The sequence below is a fragment of the Cinclus cinclus genome, chromosome 5 (genome assembly GCF_963662255.1).
Source record: "Cinclus cinclus chromosome 5, bCinCin1.1, whole genome shotgun sequence".
In the NCBI taxonomy this organism is placed as follows: domain Eukaryota; kingdom Metazoa; phylum Chordata; class Aves; order Passeriformes; family Cinclidae; genus Cinclus; species Cinclus cinclus.
This window is the reverse complement of record NC_085050.1, coordinates 41,709,110-41,730,774: the sequence shown is the minus strand read 5'-3', so window position 1 is coordinate 41,730,774 and position 21,665 is coordinate 41,709,110. Positions and strand designations below refer to the sequence as shown.

The 21,665-nt window shown below is 37.4% G+C and overlaps 1 protein-coding gene across 1 annotated transcript in view; it reads left to right on the top strand.

The window, feature by feature from the left end:
* Nucleotides 1-266: 266 nt before the first annotated feature.
* PDGFC (platelet derived growth factor C) overlaps nucleotides 267-21,665 on the top strand; it is a 122,145-nt gene continuing 100,746 nt past the window's right edge. The window contains exon 1 of the mRNA XM_062493718.1: nucleotides 267-384. Within this exon, the coding sequence (XP_062349702.1) occupies nucleotides 267-384 (118 nt within the window). The remainder of the gene's footprint in view (nucleotides 385-21,665) is intronic.

Below are 21,665 nucleotides of genomic sequence, written 5' to 3'. Positions count from 1 at the left end.
TTTTTCTCCCCCTTCTTTTTAAGAGAGAGGGAAAAAAAAAAAAGCCAAAGGAAAACAAAACCTGGAAACACAGAAAAGGGCTCTAGGAAAAAGTTTTGGATGGGATTATGTGGAAACTACCCTGCAATTCTCCGCTGCCAGAGCAGGCTCAGTGCTGCCTTCACCCCAGCGGCGCAGCCCGCGCCGGGCTCTGCTGAGAGACGCCCGGGCCTCGGTGCCGCGCCGCCAGTGCCTGCTGTGCCGGAGCCCCTCGCCCCGCCGGCCCAATGCTCTTCCTCGGGCTGCTCCTGCTGACATCTGCCCTGGCCGGCCGGAGGCAGGGGGCCGTCGCCGAGTCTGATCTCAGCAGCAAGTTCGTCTTCTCCGGCGCCAAGGAGCAGAACGGTAAGGAGCCGCAGCGTGCGCCGCTGCGCAGCCCGGGGCAGGGCGGGGGCGGGCGCCCGACCGGCGCGGAGGGGAGCTCTCCTCTCCCCTCGGCTCCTCTCCTCTCCCCTCGGCTCCTCTCCTCTCCCCTCGGCTCCTCTCCTCTCCCCTCGGCTCCTCTCCTCTCGGCTCCCCTCCTCTCCCCCTCCCGCCGCGGGGTGGGAGCGCGGCCCCGGGCTGGTGGGCTCGAGGGCAGCGCGGCTCTGCCCGCCGGCTCCGGGTAAAAGGGCAGCGGTTCGGCGGCGGCGCGGGGAGTCCCGCGGCTCCCTCTTCTGCGGTACTTGAGGTGCAAAATGTGTCCCCTTCCTGTCTACAGCCTCGCCCTGATTAAAAATAAAAAACCCCAAACAAACTGAAAAACAACAACCTAAACCCAACCCGCGAAACTTTGTACCCTAAATGCTTTGCTCTCGGGGGGGGGGGGGGGGGGGTGTGGGTTTTTGTGTTAGTGCGTGAATGAGTGGTATTTTGTATGGGCTGGAAACGAGCTAATCCTGCGTAGGAAATGAGAATTACTTTCAACTTTCAAGTGTACCTGAAATGTTTAGAAAACTCTCAAATGCAAGTTCCCCTGGGCTGGGGCTGAGCAGAGCTGGAGAAAGACTCCTTTCATACAGCAAGGGCAGCTTCGGGGTGTGTAATTTGCTTAGCCTCTGAACTCCATATGATTTACATTATTCAGATTTTTAAGCGCCTTACCTCTTGATCTGCTATTATGAAGTCATTTTAAAGAATGCTTTACAAACTGTAACATTATATACTGCATGAAACCACACTTACTGTAGAATATCTAAAATTAAGGCTGTTAGCATACATTTGTGGAAACCCTTGTAGGGGGTGGGGGGCTGTGTTTGAAAAATTTAGTACTTAGCCTGTCAGCTAGAACAAGCTTTCTCCCTGGGCACAAACCAACACAAAAGGCCAAGCTGGGAGCTCTCAAATTCTCTGACTTGTAATGAAATAAAGCAGAAATGTAGATTCGAGGCTAATTCAATTCCCTCAACTTTGAACTTAGGACTCTCCAGATAAAAGTATTCTACGTCATATGTTCTAATAGAAAGCAAAGTTTCAGAGACCTCTGTGAATGGGTAGAACATGTAGTGCACTAACAAATTTAAACGGGGGAGATTAATACTGCTGTGGCCTGTTAATGTGATGATATATGGCACCTGCAGACTGCCGGAGCTGCTGATCAAAGAGCAGCATGGGATCAATCTCTAATCAGAGCAACTGTGAAGGCCCAGAGGAAAGTGATCAAAAGACTTAGAGAACCCGGCTATTCTGACAGGAAACCAATCAGACTTTGTGCACAGTACAGGAAATTATCTGCTCTGTGTGAGAAATCACTCACTTTCCACCCCTTCCCATTCTACCTGGTGTGTAGAGGCTTTAGGGCACACGTTTGTGGGCTTGGCAATTATATTTTGATCTCTCGTGTTGTTGTGTTGCCTTCCCTTTGCATGGTGTGCACATGGAGCTTATCAACAAGCAGAGTATTGTCATTCCTTTGCTTTAACTTTGTCAGGACTGGAAAGAAACCTGCTATGCTGTCAGGCTCCTCTAAAAGGTTTTGTTCCAGGGTAGCACAGCTGGGCCCTGAAAGGCCTCCAGGGTGCAACAATGGGAGCACAACAGTGTAAAAGGTAGATCATACAGCATGGAAGCAAAACTAGTGTAAATAGGTATAAGCATATGTGACAGTGCCAACTAGATTCTGTTCACATATATTGGAAATGCAGCTGCCTTAGGTCAGGCTTCAACTGGTTTGCAATGGCATTTGGCATGCTCTAAGATACAGTCTCTGCATCTTAGAACAAATGCAAAATTTTATTTAAAAAAAAGTGCCCTGGAACTGTTTTATTTGGTAGTTTATACTCAGAACAGTCTGGGTTCCTCTTGTAGCTTAGTTTGCTTTATAGTTGTTATATTAGTTTGCTTTAGTTGTTTAGTTTGCTTTATAGTTGTTCAATTGCAAAACTTACTTAAAAATTAGCACAAGTTTAAGTATAGCTAAGTACCAACCTCTCACTTTTCTTAACTTATTTTAATTATTTGGGGCATCAGTAACACTAGTCAAACCAGTTCTTACTTGATTTAATTAGAGTGATTTTTACACTCTGCTGCAATCTGAAGATTGTATAGCTTTTAGCTAGAGGCAGGTTAAAACTCCCTGGAGTATGAGAATGAGATATTGCTGTTCATGTGCCAAATAATCGCTGGTAAGAAGAGAGGGAGATTTTTTACTAATGCAGTCTACAAATAAAAATTCTGTCCTCAACTTGTAAAACTGCTAAGTCGCCAAGAAATTTTGCAGTAGAATGGATTACAGTGTTACTCAGCTGCACACATGGGTGCTATAGCTCTTGCTCCAAGGTGGTGCTGAAGATGCCTGTGACCAGTTATTAATTCAGTGGGACTACTTGTGTTTCAAAGGGTAAGCATGTGCTTAAGGATTAACTAATATTTACTTATTTAATAACTGCATTATATTAACTTCAAAATTAAAATTTGACTCAATTTATTTGCTAATTGCATAAGAAGCTGTTATCTTTGCTGCACAGTGAATATTATTTTAGGTGGCAATTTCTTAGTATAAATATTTTTTTGCAATTATAAATTAAATGTTTTAGAACACAGTGTTTTGCTGGTACTTGTGGAAATTTTGTGTTGGTTGTTGTGGGGCCAATGTAGCTCCATTTGGAACCACTTTAAAAACTACCTCCATGTTTTTATTTGCCTGCCCTCTGTTACCATGAGATTTTCTTTAAGAATAGGTTTTATTTGTAATTCTGTGTGACAGTAAGGGGTTTTATGTGATTTCTGTGAAAAAAATCCCATTTATCGTTAATGTTTTTATTTCATTCCACTGAGTAAATAATCATCTGCAGGATCAAAGAAGTTTATGCAACAGTTTTCTGGAAAGTAAAGTAGTAGTAAATGGTGCATGCAGTGAGGGCTCCCATTTATCTGGGTGGATTTCATTTCTACAGTTCTGTGTCAGATTATGCTTTGGAAGGCTTTTTCATACTTACGTGGCTTTATCACTTTTCTTATGGCTCTTTGATGTATTTACTACCATTTTTCCATATTGAAGCAAAGAGTCAAGAAAAATTGAATGCTCAGTTTCTTTTAAATCACAAAACTGAATTCTTGTACATTGACTTTAATTGGATGGTTTGCTTCCACTTTCTTACTTTATTTCTATCTACTTTTGACTGCTGGTTTTGACATAGTATCTTCATGATGTTTCTATAGTTTCAGAAATGTCTGAGGGAGCTCTTGGTATGCTGAGAACTGTAAATTACTTAATTCTAGTGACTTAACTCTGGTAGTCTTGAGGGCACCTGCTTATGTGATGTTATTAGCTTAATCTGCGTTTGATGAGATGGCAGGAGAATCTGTTTTCTTGGCTGTCATAGAAGAAGATGCAATATTTTTAAATGTAATTTTGCTAAGCTATCACCTATTACATTTCTTACGAGAAATGTGAGTGTATCTATAGAACATAATGTAAAAACTACTGTTGGATGCCATAAGCAATGGTGTGTGTACAGCTTATGTGGTGTGTACATTTCAAGTGTGGTACTGAATGACTTCAGAAGGCCAAGAATCTGAAAGTTAGAAACTCCCCAGGACCAACTAAAAAAAACTGATTTTCCTGTGGTCAGTTTCAAGTATGAATGATGTAGTAAACAGAGTTGCTGAAGTACATCTTAGAAAACTGAAGCACTTACTTGATTTCTGCAGCACAGGTAATGTCAGTCATGATCTGTCTTTTCACAGATCTCAAAAGGAATTAGATTGGTTTTCTTCTTTGTCCACATGAATGGAAACCCCTAGTAATAAGTTTCACTAACTGAACACTTCATAATCTATTTCTTAAATCTTCTGAAATGGGAAAGATTTATGTAGCTTAAAAAAAACAAACCCAAAAGTGTCCTTGAGACAGAATATGGTACTTGCATATTTCAGGCCATCCCTGAGAAAAGTTGGTGGAGGTAGCGGAAACTTGAGTGAGCAGCTGAAGTGCAGAGGAGGATTCTCTCATCACCTCGATGTGTGTGTGGCCTGCCACACCTACTCTGAACCACATAAAGGATTGCCTAACTTGTGTATCTCCAAAGAGAGCTCCCAGTTAATTCAGAGAGGGGGACAGCATAGCAACAAGGAGTTTCTGATTAAATTCCTTTAACTTGGGCTGAACATAAGAAAAATGTGTAGATATCCAAGTGATGCAACACGTTGAATCCTTACAGATGGAATGACAGTGTTTTTGCTTGAAAGCAATCATTTGACTGCAAAGTTATCTCTTATAACTGAAAATACTTTATTGTGGTGTGATGCCACTTCCACTGGCTCATGTTGAATTGAAGAGTGCCAGCTCAGCCTGTTGACTACTGCTGGGTAGCAGAAATTGTCTTAGTTTATCTGTTATACTTAGGAAGTATAGTAGATAAGCTGTGTCATCTAAAGGGAAATTTGACAGTAATGCAGTTTTTCTCAAGTTAAATCTACTTCTTCCTGGTCCAAGGCTTGTTTTGAAATGTTTTAAAGCTGTTTTCCTGGAAAGTAATATGTTACAGCACATCCTCTTTTGACTTTAAGTAGAAGATTTTGGCAAATTAGAGAAGCTGTTCTCCACTACAATAAATTACAAACGAATAAAGTTTTTAAAACTGGGGGATTTTTTGTGTTTGTAGTTGACTTCTGGCATATTATTTGCTATTCAGCAGAGTGATGCTTGGAACTTCTCCTTAGTCCTGTTGCTTCTCTCAGTTTCTTCTGTTAGGTAAAATGAGGGTTTTAAAACACAGACCTTTTACTCCTTGTCCCAAATATGTAGTCATTCCAACCTGTACAGGTCTTTTTTAGGATGGAATGGAATTTAGTGTAAAATGGAATCTTGAATGGAATTTTTATTTTTGCATTAACTAGTTCTTATTAAGTTCACAGGTTGGACTTCAAAGCTTTGTCATGTTAGTTGGGGGGTTTTTAGTTTGTCTGTTGGTCAGAGTTTTATAATGGAGAGGAAACATGAGGCATACCTTGAGTCAGTGACAGCAATATTTCCAAAGAACTTACTTTGAACTTTGTATTCACATAAACATAATGTCTTTTATATCTTACAACTTTATTCAAACCCTTTGAGTCTCAATTATTACATAGTCAACATGTAATAGCAAAGTACTGTTTACATCCTACAGCAGTCGTTGTGCATTATCACAGTGGTTTTGGGGGTTTCTGTCTCTGTTGGGTGGTTGCTGCTTTTGGTTTTTGCTATGTCTAGCAGTTCCTGACTACTAGAAAAAGCATGTACTGAGCAAGCCTACTTCCCTTATCAGGAAATGAGCCTCTTCAATTGCTTTATAGATAGCTCTTGGCTTTACCAGAGAGCCGTGCCTTTGCTTCTTAGTCAGAAAGTGTATGCCGTGGGAAATGCACTTCTTGGTGTGTATGCCTTAAGAATTGGCCTGTACAGATGTAGCCTTTCAGCAGAAATCCGTGTGATGTAGAAAAAGTTACTGGAACAGAAAGGGAATAAAGCTTACACATAGAAACATAGTTATTTTGGTAGCACTTAAGTGTCTGTATGGGTGCTTTGTTGTTTCAGAGTTTCTGGGAAATTAATTGCATTTTAAAACTTACTCAGCCCTGTCATTCCCTTTTGGGGACAAGTTTTTCAGCTTGTGTTTGAATGTGAAATGCTTTTATTCAAGTAGGTAAGTGAAAATTCATAATGTGTTATTGTGAAGCTAAAATACAAATTGGTGTTTTGAAGGGGCTTTCTTAGACTGTAGGATGGTATTTTAATGTGACAATGCCTGGAAAATTTGTTTCTGGCACTGTCCATAGACACTGTAGCCTTACTGATCACCTCTTCTTGACATCGTTCTAGCGAGATTTTTCAAATAAATCTTCATTGCTACACTGAGCTATTTGTATTTAATTTCATGATTCTTTCCATACTAAGCAGTCTTCTTATGTGTGAAGGTACCTCATCTTTACAAAGAATGTGTATAATAACTCACTACATTTCCCTAACTTAATCAGTTTCCACAGCAGTAGGTTGGCTGGGTGACAAAAGGCAGGACTCTGGATGCTCTGGGAGAAAGTCTTACATACACAGAGTATAAAAACTATTAAAATAGTATAAGCAAAGGAGAAAGCCCAGCTAATTCCTTGATCTCCTACAAACCTTCTGCATTAAGGTTTGCAAGTTCTTTTTTTTTCTGAGCTTAATTAGTTCTCTTCCAACTATTCCATCTCTGTTGAGCATGCCCTCAGTTTTGGACTTTGGCATTAACCTTGTGTAGGCACGACCTTGTGCTTGCTCTGGGCTTGGAGCCTGCTTGGCTTCTTGCCACTGTGGAACTCACAAGTCCTGTGAGTGTCTGCCACCCCCAAGCCATGGCAATGTGCTTTCACCCTTGCTGACCAGACCCTCATGTGAGCTGGCTGCAGCTAAAGTTAAAAGAACTCCTCAGATGTGTAGTGAAGTCTCTTTGAGCCACTGAGTTCTTTCACTATGTGGATATTCTCATTCTTGTGGGCTAATTTTAGACTATGGAGGTTAACTTTGCAGTGAGGATCTTCACAGTGATGGTTGCTGCTTTTGTTTTTGGAATTTTATGTTCTTTCCGCCATTTTTATATGTAGGTATTTTGATCTGGGGAAGGAAGATATTAATTAACCTCCCTTTAATCCAATCCAGGCAGAAAGAGAAATGAAATAAGAAAATTTTCAAAGGTTATTTCCCATGAAGTGGAATCCTTTTATACTTCTGTGAATGAGAGTTGCAAGGGAATAATCAGTAACACCTTTTCTTTCTGCAGCAATGTGCCTTTTAGTGAATTAAGCCTCATAAATTATTCATTAAACTTGCCATTTTGTGGTAAATTCATTCAGGGTATCATTATAAACATGGATGTTTTAAGGAGATGTTTTAAGCCTTTTTCTCGGCTGAAGGTCACCTCTGTTCCTACATCCCTGAAAGCCCAAAACACTGAAATTTCTGCTTGAATTACTTTAAACTGGTTATTAACTGCATTAAAACAGGGTGAAGGCATGGCTCAGTTTTATCAGTGTTGTGCTGATTCCTCCACATGAAGTGGAGGTCATCACTGATCCTGAATAAAGGTTGGTAAAGGCAGGCAGGCTGGGGCTTTCCTTCGGTCATGCACCTTGGCAGCATTGTGGCTGGAATTAAAAATCTTTGGTTTTAGTTTTTCAGGGTTTGGTTTTCTAGATGAACAGTGCTGTTGGTTGGGTACCTATCCTAATATGTTCCCTTTGATACTATGGTACTACTAAAGGGAAGCAGGGGAGGTCTCCCTAGTTTCAGCAAATGTCTGGCATAGCCAGTGATCATTTTGAGTGCTGGATCCCTTATCACTCTTATGTGGCTTTTCTTGAAACCTTAATCCATCTGTCTCAGCAAAAACAAAGAACGTAGCTTTTAATATTCTACATCTTTAAATCATTATTCAGTTTGGCACATATCAGCAAAGTTCTAAGTTTCTGTGCATGTAAAATACCTGGGAGTTTCATGTTTGAAGATTAGTTTACACTGGAAAAATTATTTCAGAGATGCAGCTTACCTGTCAATCTGTAGCTCCTAATTTCTCTATGCCTTTTTTTCAGCATTTTTTGTTTAAAAGCGCATGAAGTAGGAAAGTGACTTTGCTGGAAGAGATACTAATTTCTGAAGTAATGCACAACATCGCTTGTTTCAATTGTTATCTTTAGTTATAGCTTTTTCACAAAAATCAGTTGTCCAGTCTTTTACTTATCTAGGGAGCTTCATTGGATGAGCTATTATATGATAGCAGCTAAAATATCTGTTTGACTGTTATTATTTTCTATTTTATTACTTCTTCTCCCCCAGTGTAGTTCTCTATGTAACCATCCCACTGTGTTCACCCTTGTTCCAAACAATCCAAGGCATTAGTCCTAGGAGCTCCAAGTTCCTTCTTTCTTTGACAAGGAAATCAGCACTTATTTTATGCGGCAGTTAAACATTAAGAAAGGCTTATGGCACAGGAAATTCTTTTGCTGTGTGTGAAGGTATGGCATTTACAAACTGAAGGTGTTGTTCTGACTATTTCACTGGTAGTGGAGAATTATGTGAGGCCACTTCCATCTGCAGAGAATCTGTTTCACTTGCTTGTGGTTCTGGGGCTCATTCAAATGCTCTGAAACAAAATAAAAGGAATGGATGTAATAAGTTCTTTATGGAAAAGTCATGAAAAGCTACATGCAAACAAATTGGGTCATTTACAAGATGTTTAAGTGATGGATATTCGGTCCAAATTCAAAGGTGTGGATTAGGTTTTTACAGTCATCTTGACTGAATTTTGCCCTCAACAAGTTTTTCTTTCTCTGCCAGGAGTCCCTTTGACACTACAGATGACAAATTTTCAGAAAAAAAGTGTTTTCAAACATTTCAGTGCAGTCAGAGTAAAGCCAAGATGAGGGAGAACAATTCAGTAATATGGTATGTTATTTTTCTAGGTGAATTAGGAGCCTTTCTTGATCTTCCTGGTTACACTCTGAAGCCACAGTGGAAGTTTGTAGTATCCCCAGGGAAATCAACTGAAAGAGTTTTGCTTCTGGATTCCAACATGCCTGAACTAATTGCAAAGCAACGGTTTTGGCTCTCTGCTCTGTCAGTATAAATAGGTTTGCAAAGATCAGAGTGACTGTGATCTGGGCTAAGCTGTGTTAGTCACAGAAATGTGTGTTGTATTTCGTTGAAGCACTGGACATCGTATCTATGGTTTGTCACCTCTCAAGGCCCTTCCAACTCACTTCATCACTTGTTGGAGAGGAGTGAGAAATATGATAACTAAGACTTATGCATATTAAGATGCATTCTGTGGATCATTTATATGCTTTGATGCAAATATAAGCCTAAGGATGGATAATTTTCACACATTTGGGGAAGGGGTATTGGTGTTAGCTAGTGTGGGGTGCTTCCCTTCTCAAGAGATGTGCTTGCTCTTCTACTACCAAAGCAACTTCAGTTACCTTTCATAACTCTTCATGCATTAAATATGGAGATAGTTTCAGAAAGAAAGTAACTTTGCTCACCTGGAGTTGGTAGTAATTAACTGTACATGGGTGAAGCTCTCTATTTGTATGTACATCATAAATTGTTGCTGTATCTCTAAGATGTTTGATAATGTGCCTGTGAAACTAACACTTGTTACATGGGAAGTGTATATGTGTGATTATGCAGCATTTGCAGAAGTCCTTCAGAAAGGGATTTGAATGAATGTGGCATCAGTGTCAAGTATAAAAGGCTTGTATGTATATTATTAGTAATTTGTGTTTCAGAAATTTTGGGGAAGTGGTATATCTTCATATTGCAACACATCCATGTCTTACTACTTAGTTGATCTCTTGTTACACAGGGAGGCTCATATCTACCAACATTTATGTTGCTTGTGAAGATATAGTGGATCTGAAAGGGAGCTAAAACCTCTTAATTGACAGCTAACAAATAAAGGCTCCAAAACACATTATCTCTATAAAAGGAGATTAAATTTTTGGATATGACCTTGACTACTGTTTTAAAATATGGCAAAGGATTCTTGATGGCCTTGCTTTCTTTGTGTCATTCAAAAATCCCAGGTCCAAGGTGCGCTGTGTATTTACAGGCAGACTGGAGTCTGAAACTTGGAATACTCTAAAAATTTCTGCTAAGCACGCACTATATTTTTCACAGTTATATGTTAAAGTTTGCTGTTATGGGAAGTCACAAAGTACTTGTTGGTAGTGCTAATGTAGCCTTGTAGTTATTCCTTTTGAAATGGAGATTGAATTTATTGAATTTGTGACAGCTGAGTCTTTCAGCAGTCTTTACCTATCTACCTAAGAGCCCTTATAAAGATAGGTATTAGATGCTGAGAACTGCTTTTTTTTCATGGTATATTTTTGTTTGTTTGTGTTTGTTTGTTTCTGCCTTGGGAATCTTTATTCTATACTTGTTCTCAGTCCCTGCAAGAACTGGTATGTGTGTAGGGAAGTGGGTGTCCCGGGCTGAGTCCAAACAGTACTGGCATAGTATGAGTTAAATAATTTTATTTGACGAGACACCACTGAGATTGTCTTTGATATTGCCTAACACCTCAAGAATGCCACATCTCAGCAGAGTATGACAGTAAAGAGAGCTCTGCTGCTTAAATACCTACCTGATATGCAAAGTTTTCCTAATGCTTGTGGGGAAAAAGATGATGGTTTTGTATAGTTATCAAGTAGAAAGATTAGCATGTTTCTAAAGCATGTGCCTGCCTTATCAGCAAGAATCTTACAAAACTCTGGCCTCATTTGTCAAGATGTTTGTGGAGGTCCCTGTAATAGTAATTCCCAATGAAGTAGTAGTGAAATGTTTCCAAATTGTTCTTGTTTATAATATAGTTACATTACCAAAATTTGAACCCAGTTAGTCTTTCACATTGGAGAAAGATATAATGCTAGCACATAATTTCTAACACTGACCATTGGTTTTTATGGGATTTTTAGCTTCTCTTTAAATTTGGGGATCTATTATTAAAAATACTGTTTGCAGGTTGGACCAATGCCCTTAAATAAGGTTGATTTCTCTTGCTCATTATGGGAAAAAAAAATCCAAATGTGTTAATAATTCTGATTACCTGAAACACCGTAAAATATTTCACTATAGAAGGCAGGCTTAGCTTTCTTAGGGAAAGTCTTAACAGCCCAATGTTTCTTTCTAGTAGCAGTTGCTCAGTAGATGGTCGTTAATTATTCAAATTTATGGTTATGTGCACTTGTGTGTGTTGTATTCTGACATTTTTATGTATGTGGATGCTTAATATATTTTTGTTGTCATTCTGTTTCTTGAGGTTTGTTCTTGGGCTAGGGTGACCTATTCAGTTTTTTTCAGTTTTAGGAAGTGCTTGGTAACATTGCATTCAGTATTCACATTTCAGATGAGAATGTGTTTTCTGTAGTTTTTCAGAAAGCAGGAATCTGAGAATCTCTTGTTTTAAGTTGACTTGGGTAAGCAATGATAAATACTGGAGCTAAAATTATTTTGACTGAATTCAGGGTGGGCTTTATCAGTATGTTAACAGGTCCTAAAACATGTAATAAATTGTGTGGAGTTTAAATAGTAGTCTTTTATGTATATATGGAGATCAACTAATGCTAGATAACACGACAATATTTACATGTTATTTTCATTTTCTTGGGTTTGGGAAGAATGGCATCTTCTCTGTTCTTCTGCATGTCAACTGTTCTTAAAATAATTTAATTCCAGGCAAAAATGGCTGTTGAACATGTGTATCATTGGCCACATCCAGGCTGCACACTGAGCTATCTGCTCCACAGAGGGATAATGTGTAGCTGCAGAGGGTTCACACCATCTGGTTTTGGAATTTTTGTGTACCCAGATGTTGCTACTGAATACAGAATATAGGAACTATTGATTTCTGAGTCCTGATTCCCAAGCCCTACTTTAGGATCTTCAAAAACAACTCTGGAATATGTAGGAGGGTTTTTTTTTGTTGGTTTTTTTTTTGGTTTTGTTTTGTTTTGACTTTTTTAAGTGCATGATCACTTATTTATTAATAACTAATGTATTAAAACAATTTTTTTATTGTTACTTCAGCTTCATTCCCTTGGCTGATTCAAGACTTCAGAGTCAATTAAAATATAATTATTTTCAGAGGTACCCTGTTTTTCTCAGTCACGTTGTTCCTTTCCATTGTTTTGCTGAATATTCATTACTTTGAAGCTCAAAGTCTACTGTAAAGGATATCTTGTAGCATAAATAACGATGAACTGTTAACAGAAAGATTAATTTGTCTCTGTTTTAGTCAAGTCCTTAACATAAAAGCAGTTCTAAACTTGCTAATTACTATAAAGCATGGTATTGTATCTACTAGCAATTTATTAGGCATACTTAGTATGTATACCTTTTTACAAATAGCATGTTACCAGCTGACTAACCCTAATCCCTGAACCTCCCAACTGACAGTACTTTAGATTGGATAGATGTAAAAGATGCAGAGATATATTGCGGAGTTGTTCCCTAAGATCTACCAAAAGGCTTGACCTTGTATGAGGAGCTCCAATGAAGCTGGAAAGTGATTTGGCCTAGTTAGAATGAAAATATTACGACATGCACATTTGCAAGTTCAAGACCTTGTCATTAATTCAAAACGTGGAAAAGTGAAACATCTTGATGACTTGTTTTTCAGATTTTTGATTATGTCCATTAAATGTGAAATAAAGTTCAGCAACTGTGTTCATGTTTGCTATGTTTTCAGTGTCTGTCTAGCTACAAAAATAATTTACTGTGTTTCAGTTACGTCTTACCTGAAAAAAAAAACAAAACAACTAATAGTGGTTAAAGTGTAATAAAGTTTATTTCTGTAAAATAGCATTTGAAAGATGAGAGCTAATCCCACTTTCATATTTTGAGGTTTTTTTTATAGCTCTTTTATACTCAGTAAGCTAAGGAATCCAAGCTGTAGGCTGAACAACAGGATCTCCACTCTATTTACAGTAAAATACTAATGGACAGATATGAATATCTGTGCTCTTGATGAAAATTTGATAAAAAGTGTAACAAAAGCCCCCATGCTTCTGCCTTTATGGCAAGGGAGAAATACTCTTTTTTGCAGTTGGCAGAATAGTTGATCAACGCTGAAGCGTGAGGAAGTGGTATATGTTGAGAGGTAGACAGAAATGTGAAAGAAGTCTGTGTTGAAAGTTAACAATAGAAGAAACTGAGATGTGGTTATAACACTGCATGCAAATTGTTTTTCTCAGTATCTTTTTTCCTTTCTCTAATAGAAGAATGAACAAAAGGGCTCCAGCACAGTAGCACTTCTTTGATGATTACTGAATGGGGTTAATTAGTTTTTTCATCCTGTTGTGCATGAGGAACTTATTTTATACTGCTAGATTGATGTTACCTGATTTTTTTTCCATCATGTAGAGGAATTTAAAAGGGGAGTTTTGAAGATTTTTGGAAGATTCCTAGTACAGGACATGAAGCTGTAAACAGAAAAGACATTGATCAATTAGTAAACATTGCAATATACTGGCTTTGTTTGTCCTCAGCATTACTGACAGCTCTTTTTTGATGGGCTTTTCTTCAAAACATAGGGTGTGTCTGGTGTTGGTAGTGATTTAAACAGGTAGTTAATGAGGGTTCATATCCCAGGGGATGAAGAGACAAGCATTTTTTCAGCTGTTACAGATTTTTAATTCTAAAACATTTTTCAGTGTCATGTAAGTATTTGCATGTCTGATGAATTACAGATAAAGTAGCTGATGCTTTTTATCAGTATTGGATTCATAACATAAGCAATCTCTATTTTCCTGTGTTTTTCTCATGCACCAAAATTCAAATATTAGATGTGGCCTTTCAAATTGCTTGTCTTTTATGTGGCCCGTAAGTGTGGCTTTCAGGGATGGCTTTGTACCAATAATTGTCATTATTTTGAACAAGAGGAAATTGTAATACTTCTAAAAATAAAGATTAAAGCATTTAAAAAATGAAACCTAATGGCACTTGGAAAATCATATGTATCACTGAAAATTATCAATGTATTTACTTTTCTGGCAGTGTGCTTATGCTGCTACTAGGAACTTGATCCTTAAAGCCAGATGAGAGAATGTAACAAACTTCTCAGTGGCACCTTGGTGCCAAGATAGATTCACTGCAACTTTCTTTTTTTTTCTTTTTGTTATTCCTAGATTCACTGCGACTTTTTTTTCCTTGTTGTTATTCCTGGCACTTTTTTGCCGAATGATTTCATAACGCCTGAAATGTTTCTGAGGATAAACAAAACTGTATCCAAGGCTTCCCTTCCTCTCGTCTTCCTGTTTTGTTGTTTGTTTTTTTTTGTTTGTTTTTTTTTGGTTGTTGTTGTTGTTGGTTTTTTTTGTTTGTTTGTTATGTTTGTGTGTGGATGTGTGCATTTTGGAAGTTTTTTAAATAAACTGAGCCCTAAGGAAAGGGTGTGCAAACCAGATAGTGGTTAAAGGGTTGCTTTTTGATTTGAAAGGTCAGCAGGTTGCACCTGTCAAAAAGATTTTGGTCAGAAATTATTAGATGTGTATTTATATATGCATGGGAAAAACAGGAGGAAGAGGAGCTTTGGTAATTTTTCTGCCTGTGAACAGCTCTGGAGCCTCTGGAATCACCTTTTGCAGTAATAAGTTATAATGCTCAGCATCAGGCTTTGAGTGTTCAGCTGGCCTCTGCTTTCTGTCACAGTTAGAGAAGGGCTAGAGGGAAAGATCTTGCATCTTTCTGGAATTGTTTGGGGTGCATCTCCTGAAGACTGAATAAAACAAAGAATCATCAGTCCTTCTCTTCAAGATGACTTGATAACAAAGAATGCCCTATAAACACAATGGGATTATTTGCTCCAAGGACAAAGATGTTTATGTTGCTGCTACTTTTTGTAGCAAATAGTAGAGAAGCATCATAAGAAAGATCATCAATAAAGGAAAGGCATCCAATAAAATGCCGTATCTGGTAAATAATTTTTTCTTTTTTTCCATGAAAGATCTTGATTGCTTTTAGCCAGGTAATATGAATAAATGCTTTCTCTTCAGTAGAGGAAGAGATGCTGCTAAGATGCTGTCTTTTGCAGTTCCATAAATTCTGTGTTTAAAAAGTAGTGGCAGTAGCAAGGTAAAAGTAGTAATACTATACCAATTTTAAGAATCTCTATAAAAGCAAACAAGATCAAAGAAACTGTTTTCATTCTCTGACAATTATGTTTGTATTTTATTTTTAAGGTGAGTACCCTTGTTTTTGAAATTCTTCCTGCTCTGGAATTTCTTAGTTCCAGAGCAGAATCCTTCTGTAATTCAGCTTTTCTAAATTTTATTTCTTTATAAATAGAGTATCTGGTGCATTGGGTCTAGGTTCAGTATTTCCCCTACTTCTTCAAAACTCTGTTTACGAATACCAGTTCAAATAAGCAGTATTTCATTCAAAGGGATTGTGTTCAGAAAATATCTTTCTAAATAGCTTCAGATAGTTGCTTGTCTTTTAAAATGTAGAATAAAATATTTCTGTGTTGTTAATTTCTGAGGTTAGGTATAATTCTGTTTTCATAGCTTTCTCGTAATTAGCTTTAGAATTTTACTATCTTGATCTCTCTGCAGAGGGTTATCTAATGATGAAGATGCCACCTCCAACAATTGTATTCATATGCAATTTAAATAGGCACTTTTCAAGCTGTAGGTGTTTATTAGGCTTTAGGTAGTGTCAACAACTTTCTTGAAGCACCTGCAGAAATCTTCCATTATCACAAAGACCTTTTTATTACTTGCCTTGAGGCAAAAATGTTGCCAGGGACTTCATTAAATGGCAGTCTCTCGCTGTAACACTTTGGTTACATTTCTTGGTATCATGGCATCATTCAGGTGTAGTAAAAAAGCATGAGCAGTTAGCAGCTGAAAACACAAGGCTGAGGTTCTGATCTTGTATCTTAGCTAAAATTAGATTTATCTACTACCTGAGTAGGCTTTTGAAGAAATACAGAATTTTAGATGAAGAGGGTTTAAAATCTGTGCTCGCCTTCCATCTGTATTGGTACTGGAGGGGACGTGAAAGCTCTTCTTTAAGCGTTTGATGAGAGTTTTGTTGCTTGTTTTGTTACGTTTTTTGCCTTTGCCCCTGTTCATGCTGGAGGGTTGAGACAGTGACTGACATCCCCTATCACTTGCTGCAGGTTAGCACACTGTTTTGACCAAAATTAAATCAGAGAATTGCTTTTGGTCCCCAAAAATTCCTTTCTAAAGACTTAATTTTCTTGCTCTACAATAATGTCTGCAATTAAAGGAACGTTTTATTAACTACTTTGAGATTCTTATCTACCATTTGCATCTGTTAAGAATGTAGTTGCTGTACTGTTGCCCAGCTTTATACAACTTTGGATCTGTTTTAGTATTTTTTGAGATGTGACTAAACATCCATTTGTTAAATTTCATTTTTAGCTCGGGGAAACTGTAGAAACCAGGGCTTGAAAACAGAACTAAAATTTTTGAGAAAGAGAAAGGTAATGGAACAGAATTATGGACAGAAAAATTGCAAAGTTCACAACTGCAATGACTCCTATTTACCAAGAAAAAATTAAGAATTATCAATTTACCTTGTAAAAAGGGATATTCTTAAAGAAGTAAAACTTAATATTAGGTAGCCAATATAATTAATACTAGGCTGAGGAGAATTCAAGAAAAAATATTTTGATTATACTCAAAAAGAAGTGCTTTGTATTTGAGATGAAACAATTTTATTAAAGGTAGGCAAGGTAATTAAAGCTATGGAATAATATGTGAATTTTGAATATCACAAAATGGTAATGAGGCCAAAAGGAAGAGATAAGGTTAAGTATAATGGTGTGATCTCAAGGCTGTACACTGAAAGAAAGCGCTCGTAATGAAATGTGTGTGCCAAGGCAATTCCATGAAAAAGTTCTAGAAGGTAATAGCAGCCACTCCAAGCCAAATTAAAGGTATAGTTGGCTCCATGTGTTTTGTTTGACAGTACCCAATAAGGAATGTAGCAATGATTTCCTGGACTATTCTTCTGCCTTATGGTGTTATAGGAGTCAGAAAATTTTTTAATTTGCAGACAGAATTTGGGTGTTTGGTAGCCCAAGGTATTTTTGACACATTTTAACTTTTGCTGTTTATGGTTTTTAATGAGAAAGTTTAACCACATAACTGATAAATATAATATTTTGGTTATTTCATGCACACTGTTGGATCATTTTATTCAGTATCGTCTTGCTCTTTGGTTTTGCCTATGATTTTTAGATTTGACCAGCTATTGAGGAACCTCATCTAGTAGGTGCTCCAAGCCTTGGATCTGCCACACTGTTCTCCTGCAGAGTGTTTGTGTATTCGCCTGTAGCAAATATGCACATGTGTATGTGCAAAAATGTGCACAAAGGATATATCTTCTGGTATTTAAAGTATCAAAAAATACTGAGGAACAGTATTCGAGATATGAGTAGACCCTGGATTTACATAGTAACAATGTTTTCTCTAGTTTTCCATGCTTTTGCCTCAGGTTCTTAATATTCATTAAATAAATGACCCTCAGCTGTTTAGTCTTGTCCCAGCAGGACAGATAGCAGCTCTGCATGTGGGAAAGAAAGATGCTTAGAAATTGCTTTGTGTTGGTCTCAGATCTGGGAGTGATAGAGACTGCAGTGAGTCAAAGCTATACATTTCACATGATAAAGATATTTCAGTGTTCCACTTCATGTATATAATTGTTAATATGGGTAAAAGATGATGTAAATCAGGTGGTGACTGTAAAAATGGAAAGTAAACTTTCTCAAGTGTTCTTTCCTAGTGTTAGATTGTGGTGTCAAGTGGTGTTCTGTTTGTTTTGGCCTTGGTTTTCTTCCCATAGACATTTTTCTCGTTTGTAAACCTTCATGGCCAGAATCTATTCCTCCATTATGCCTCTGCTTAAGAAGAGCAGAGGTTTAAGGGTTTGAGGTTTTTTTAGTTCTTCTGGTTATTTTAGATTGTAGTTTGAAGGATAACCTGCCGCTGGGGTGAAGCAGGTTCCTCTGTGCAGCCGGTGATATTAAGATATTGCAAATTACTGATATTGCTGGTCTCCCACCCTGTTCTTTGCCCTATTTTAGACTTGAGTTTTATTTACTATTGGGTTTCTCTCATGAGGTAACCCCACCTTTGTCTACCTTGTGTGTGAATAGTGATTAATTTCCACTCTCCCCTCCTCTTTAAACAGAATATTTTCTAGGGTTTCTTACATGAAGAAAAACATGTTTCAGAATAGCAGATGCTTCACCTATCTTGCAATTTTTTCTTGAGTCAGCATTTGCTGCCATTCTGCATTTAGGAATGGGGTTTTTTGACTGGGACCAAAATAAAAACTATTCTTAGAAAAGCAAATTAATAGAGAACTTGTGTGCCTCTGTTTTCTTTTGTGCTCTGAAATTCTGCTTCTTGTGCATGGAATAAATAACACCTACTCAAGTGATAATCCTCACTAACCTCATCAGGCAGAGATAATGAGATAAGAACTAGGTACTTCTTTTCTAGTAGTATTTTTAAATTCTGCAGTTCTAGAAAATGACATTGGCACTATTTTAAATTGTTGAATTTAAAGTCACCTTTAAATTTGCCCTGGAAAATTATTTTTAATTTATTTTGAGTAATTTTCAAGATAATTTTCAAGATTGCCTTTTATATTTAGAGAGAGCCTAGCAATTGAACTGTTTGTTTTGCTTTTTTTCTCCCTAATAGAATTTAGAAGAATGAATGAATTCTGCAAACATGAACAGCCTAATGCATGCTCTACTGAAATTTTGATAAGCCTGTTAAGTCAAGCCTGGTTCTTGGTAGGCAGTGCTAAGAGCAAGGACTGGTGTCCCTGAAGATGGTGCCTGTGCCACACTGCTCCCAGTGCCTCTTGTCTGCAGGAAACTCTTTCCAAGGGAAAAGCTGCTTGCTGTGAGAGTCATTTCTTGGTTGCTGCTGGATCCAGTAATGATCACTTGAGCCTTTTCCCCAGGTCTCCTGTCTCTGCCTTCAGAGGGTGTAAAGGTATTGGGCGAGGAATGAAGAGAAATAGATGTTTGGAGCACAAACTGAAAAATACAATTCATATTTGGGCAATATTTTCTGACCTTATTCACTACAATAATTAGACATTTATGAAAATACAGGCTGAAGTGGTACCATGCCAGACAAAATGTAATAGAAATCTCATATCAAGTTGCTAGTACTTCCTTTTCTGGCTTGCTTTCAACTGTGCCTGTGAGCGCAAAGGAATGGCATGTATTTATAAGTTTGTAAATAAGATCCCACACATTTTCCGCTTGAGAACATGCACTCGGACCTTTTATGGTCAGGAAGGGGTGTTTCTCTCTGTCTGTGAGCTGCCCAGAGAACTACACATTTACAAGTATGCAGTTCAGAAACTTACAGCTAATACTTTGTAAATTCAGTTTAAATAAAGAAGTTTGGGGGATTAAAGGGGAAAAAAAGTAATTTTTTTTTTCTGGTAGTAAAATACTTTCAGATAAAGAAATAGGTTTTGAAATTGATGCTTTTTTGCTAACCTAAGTTGCCTCATTCAGGTTTACTTATAAAAATAGCACTCATATTAAGCTCTCATGACTGTGTATCTTCTTTTAAAAATGTCAATTTATCAAGAGATTAAGTTGATAAAGTCTTTTAAAAATATCTAAAACACTTTCTAGCTACTCAGTGTCAGTTAATCATAATGGATCAATACTATCTAGCAATAATATTCTTAGGGAAAACCTCACAAACCAACAAAATTCACCTAGATGAAATTGAAGTATTTAAAAAATAGTAGTTTTTTGCAGGCTTATTTCACCTGTCAAAGAGATTTTGACTAAATTTGAGAAATCTCCAGCTCTGTACGATGAATGCAGAACACTTAAATGTCACTGTTAAAAAGTATCATCTCAAGAAGGCACAAATAAAATAATTTACTTGCATAGCAATTTAGCTGCAGAGAGCATAATAAGTATGTTGTTTCTTTTATGTGAAATGGTGAAGTGTTTTAGAGAACCTGTGATGTGCCATACAAAATATGTCCAGGTGCGGAAACTGCAAAAACTCTGAAGCTGGACAGTTGGAAATACTTGAAATATGCTACAAGAGCTAAAAGTTTTTTAGGTATTGAAACAGTTTTTAGTTCTTATGTCATGATGCACACAGTACTCCACTCTGGTTTTTATACTGAAAAAATTGAAATATATTTTCTTAAAAGTAGTTACTTGCTGTCTTCAGTTTAATCAGAAAAAAGACCCTTTAATACTTTTTGGAAAAGAATAATGACTACAGGAAGAAGAATAATCACTTGTTGAATACTAAAAGGGGTAGATTTCAAAATTTCCACTCTAGTTTCCCAAAGATGCATTGTACCATATGTATCTTTGTGCAGCAAGATGTGAGAGTTGCTATAGAAGTGGGGAGTTTTTTTGGTTTTTTTTGTTTGTTTTTTTTTTTTTTTTTTTTTTTAATTTCACGACTGTTTAATTGGGTCAAAAGAAAATGACAATAAGCTGAACATTGTAATAACAGTATGTGTCATATGTGCTAAGAATGTATTTTCAATTATAGTGCTTTAGGTGTTTTAAGTATTCAGTTTCAAATCAAGTCTTTATGAAGTTCAGGTTTTTTTTCTAATCAGAAAATATGAATTGTATGTAATAGTCATTTCCCTTTCACTTAGGCTGCCTTTGGTCATACCGTTCTGCAAAAGCAGAATTAGTGCAGTTAAGTTCCCAGAGGTCTAAATTTGCAGTCACTAGAGACATCCATAAAGAATTTGGCTTAAAAATTTGCAAGTGGGCTGTGTGTAAGTTCTCAGAATCAGTCCATCCAAGTAGGAATTCAGGCAATTAAGATTACCTTGCAGATGCTTTCATAATATAGGGAGCTTTCTCTGCAAGGTCATGTTCTAGCATTAACTGGTGCTATGTAATCTTTGAAAATACAAAAGCCTGCCACAAATGAACCAAGAAAGTAAAACCTGTTCCAAAGAAGTAAAAATCAGTGGCATAGCAGAGTTTCTAGGGTACTTGCTCAACTTAAGTCTTCACTACTTCGTGTAGACCTAGAAATCCCAGAGCCACTAGTTAATTAGTGGTGTAATCCTGAACTTTGCTCAGCCAGAGGCAAGCAAAGCTATTATTTAAATGGAAATAACTGAGCAGGATTAAAACAGATAAAATTGGGCCTCAAGGCGATCAAGTATATTCTTAGAATTCAATTGTTGTCACTTAATGTGTTTAATTATCTCTCAATTCCCAGGGCATGCCATGTGCAATTAGCTGGAGTTACAAATAACTAATCCACAAATTTTTGAGTTAAAGCTGCCTTTTGATGTTAGACTAAACTGTGTCTTCTATGAAGTATTACTCTAGAAACCAGGACATCATCTTTTTATTTCCCTTTTTTCTTTAGTTTTTGTTCCTTCTGCTTCCTTGTATTTTAATAGTTTAATTACCTTCTGTGCTGTTTTCCCATTTCTAGCTGCCTATTGTTGTTATTGGTATCATTATATGGTATGGGTTATTTTCTCCTCTGTGTCATTTTGTAGTTGATGTTGGTTAGTGATGTCATTGTTGAAGGCATGACCTCGGTGGCTTCTCAAAGGTCTCATTGACCTCTCTTTCCTGTGATTAAACTTGTTCCTCAGTTAGCCATACTCAGTATCATGGAGC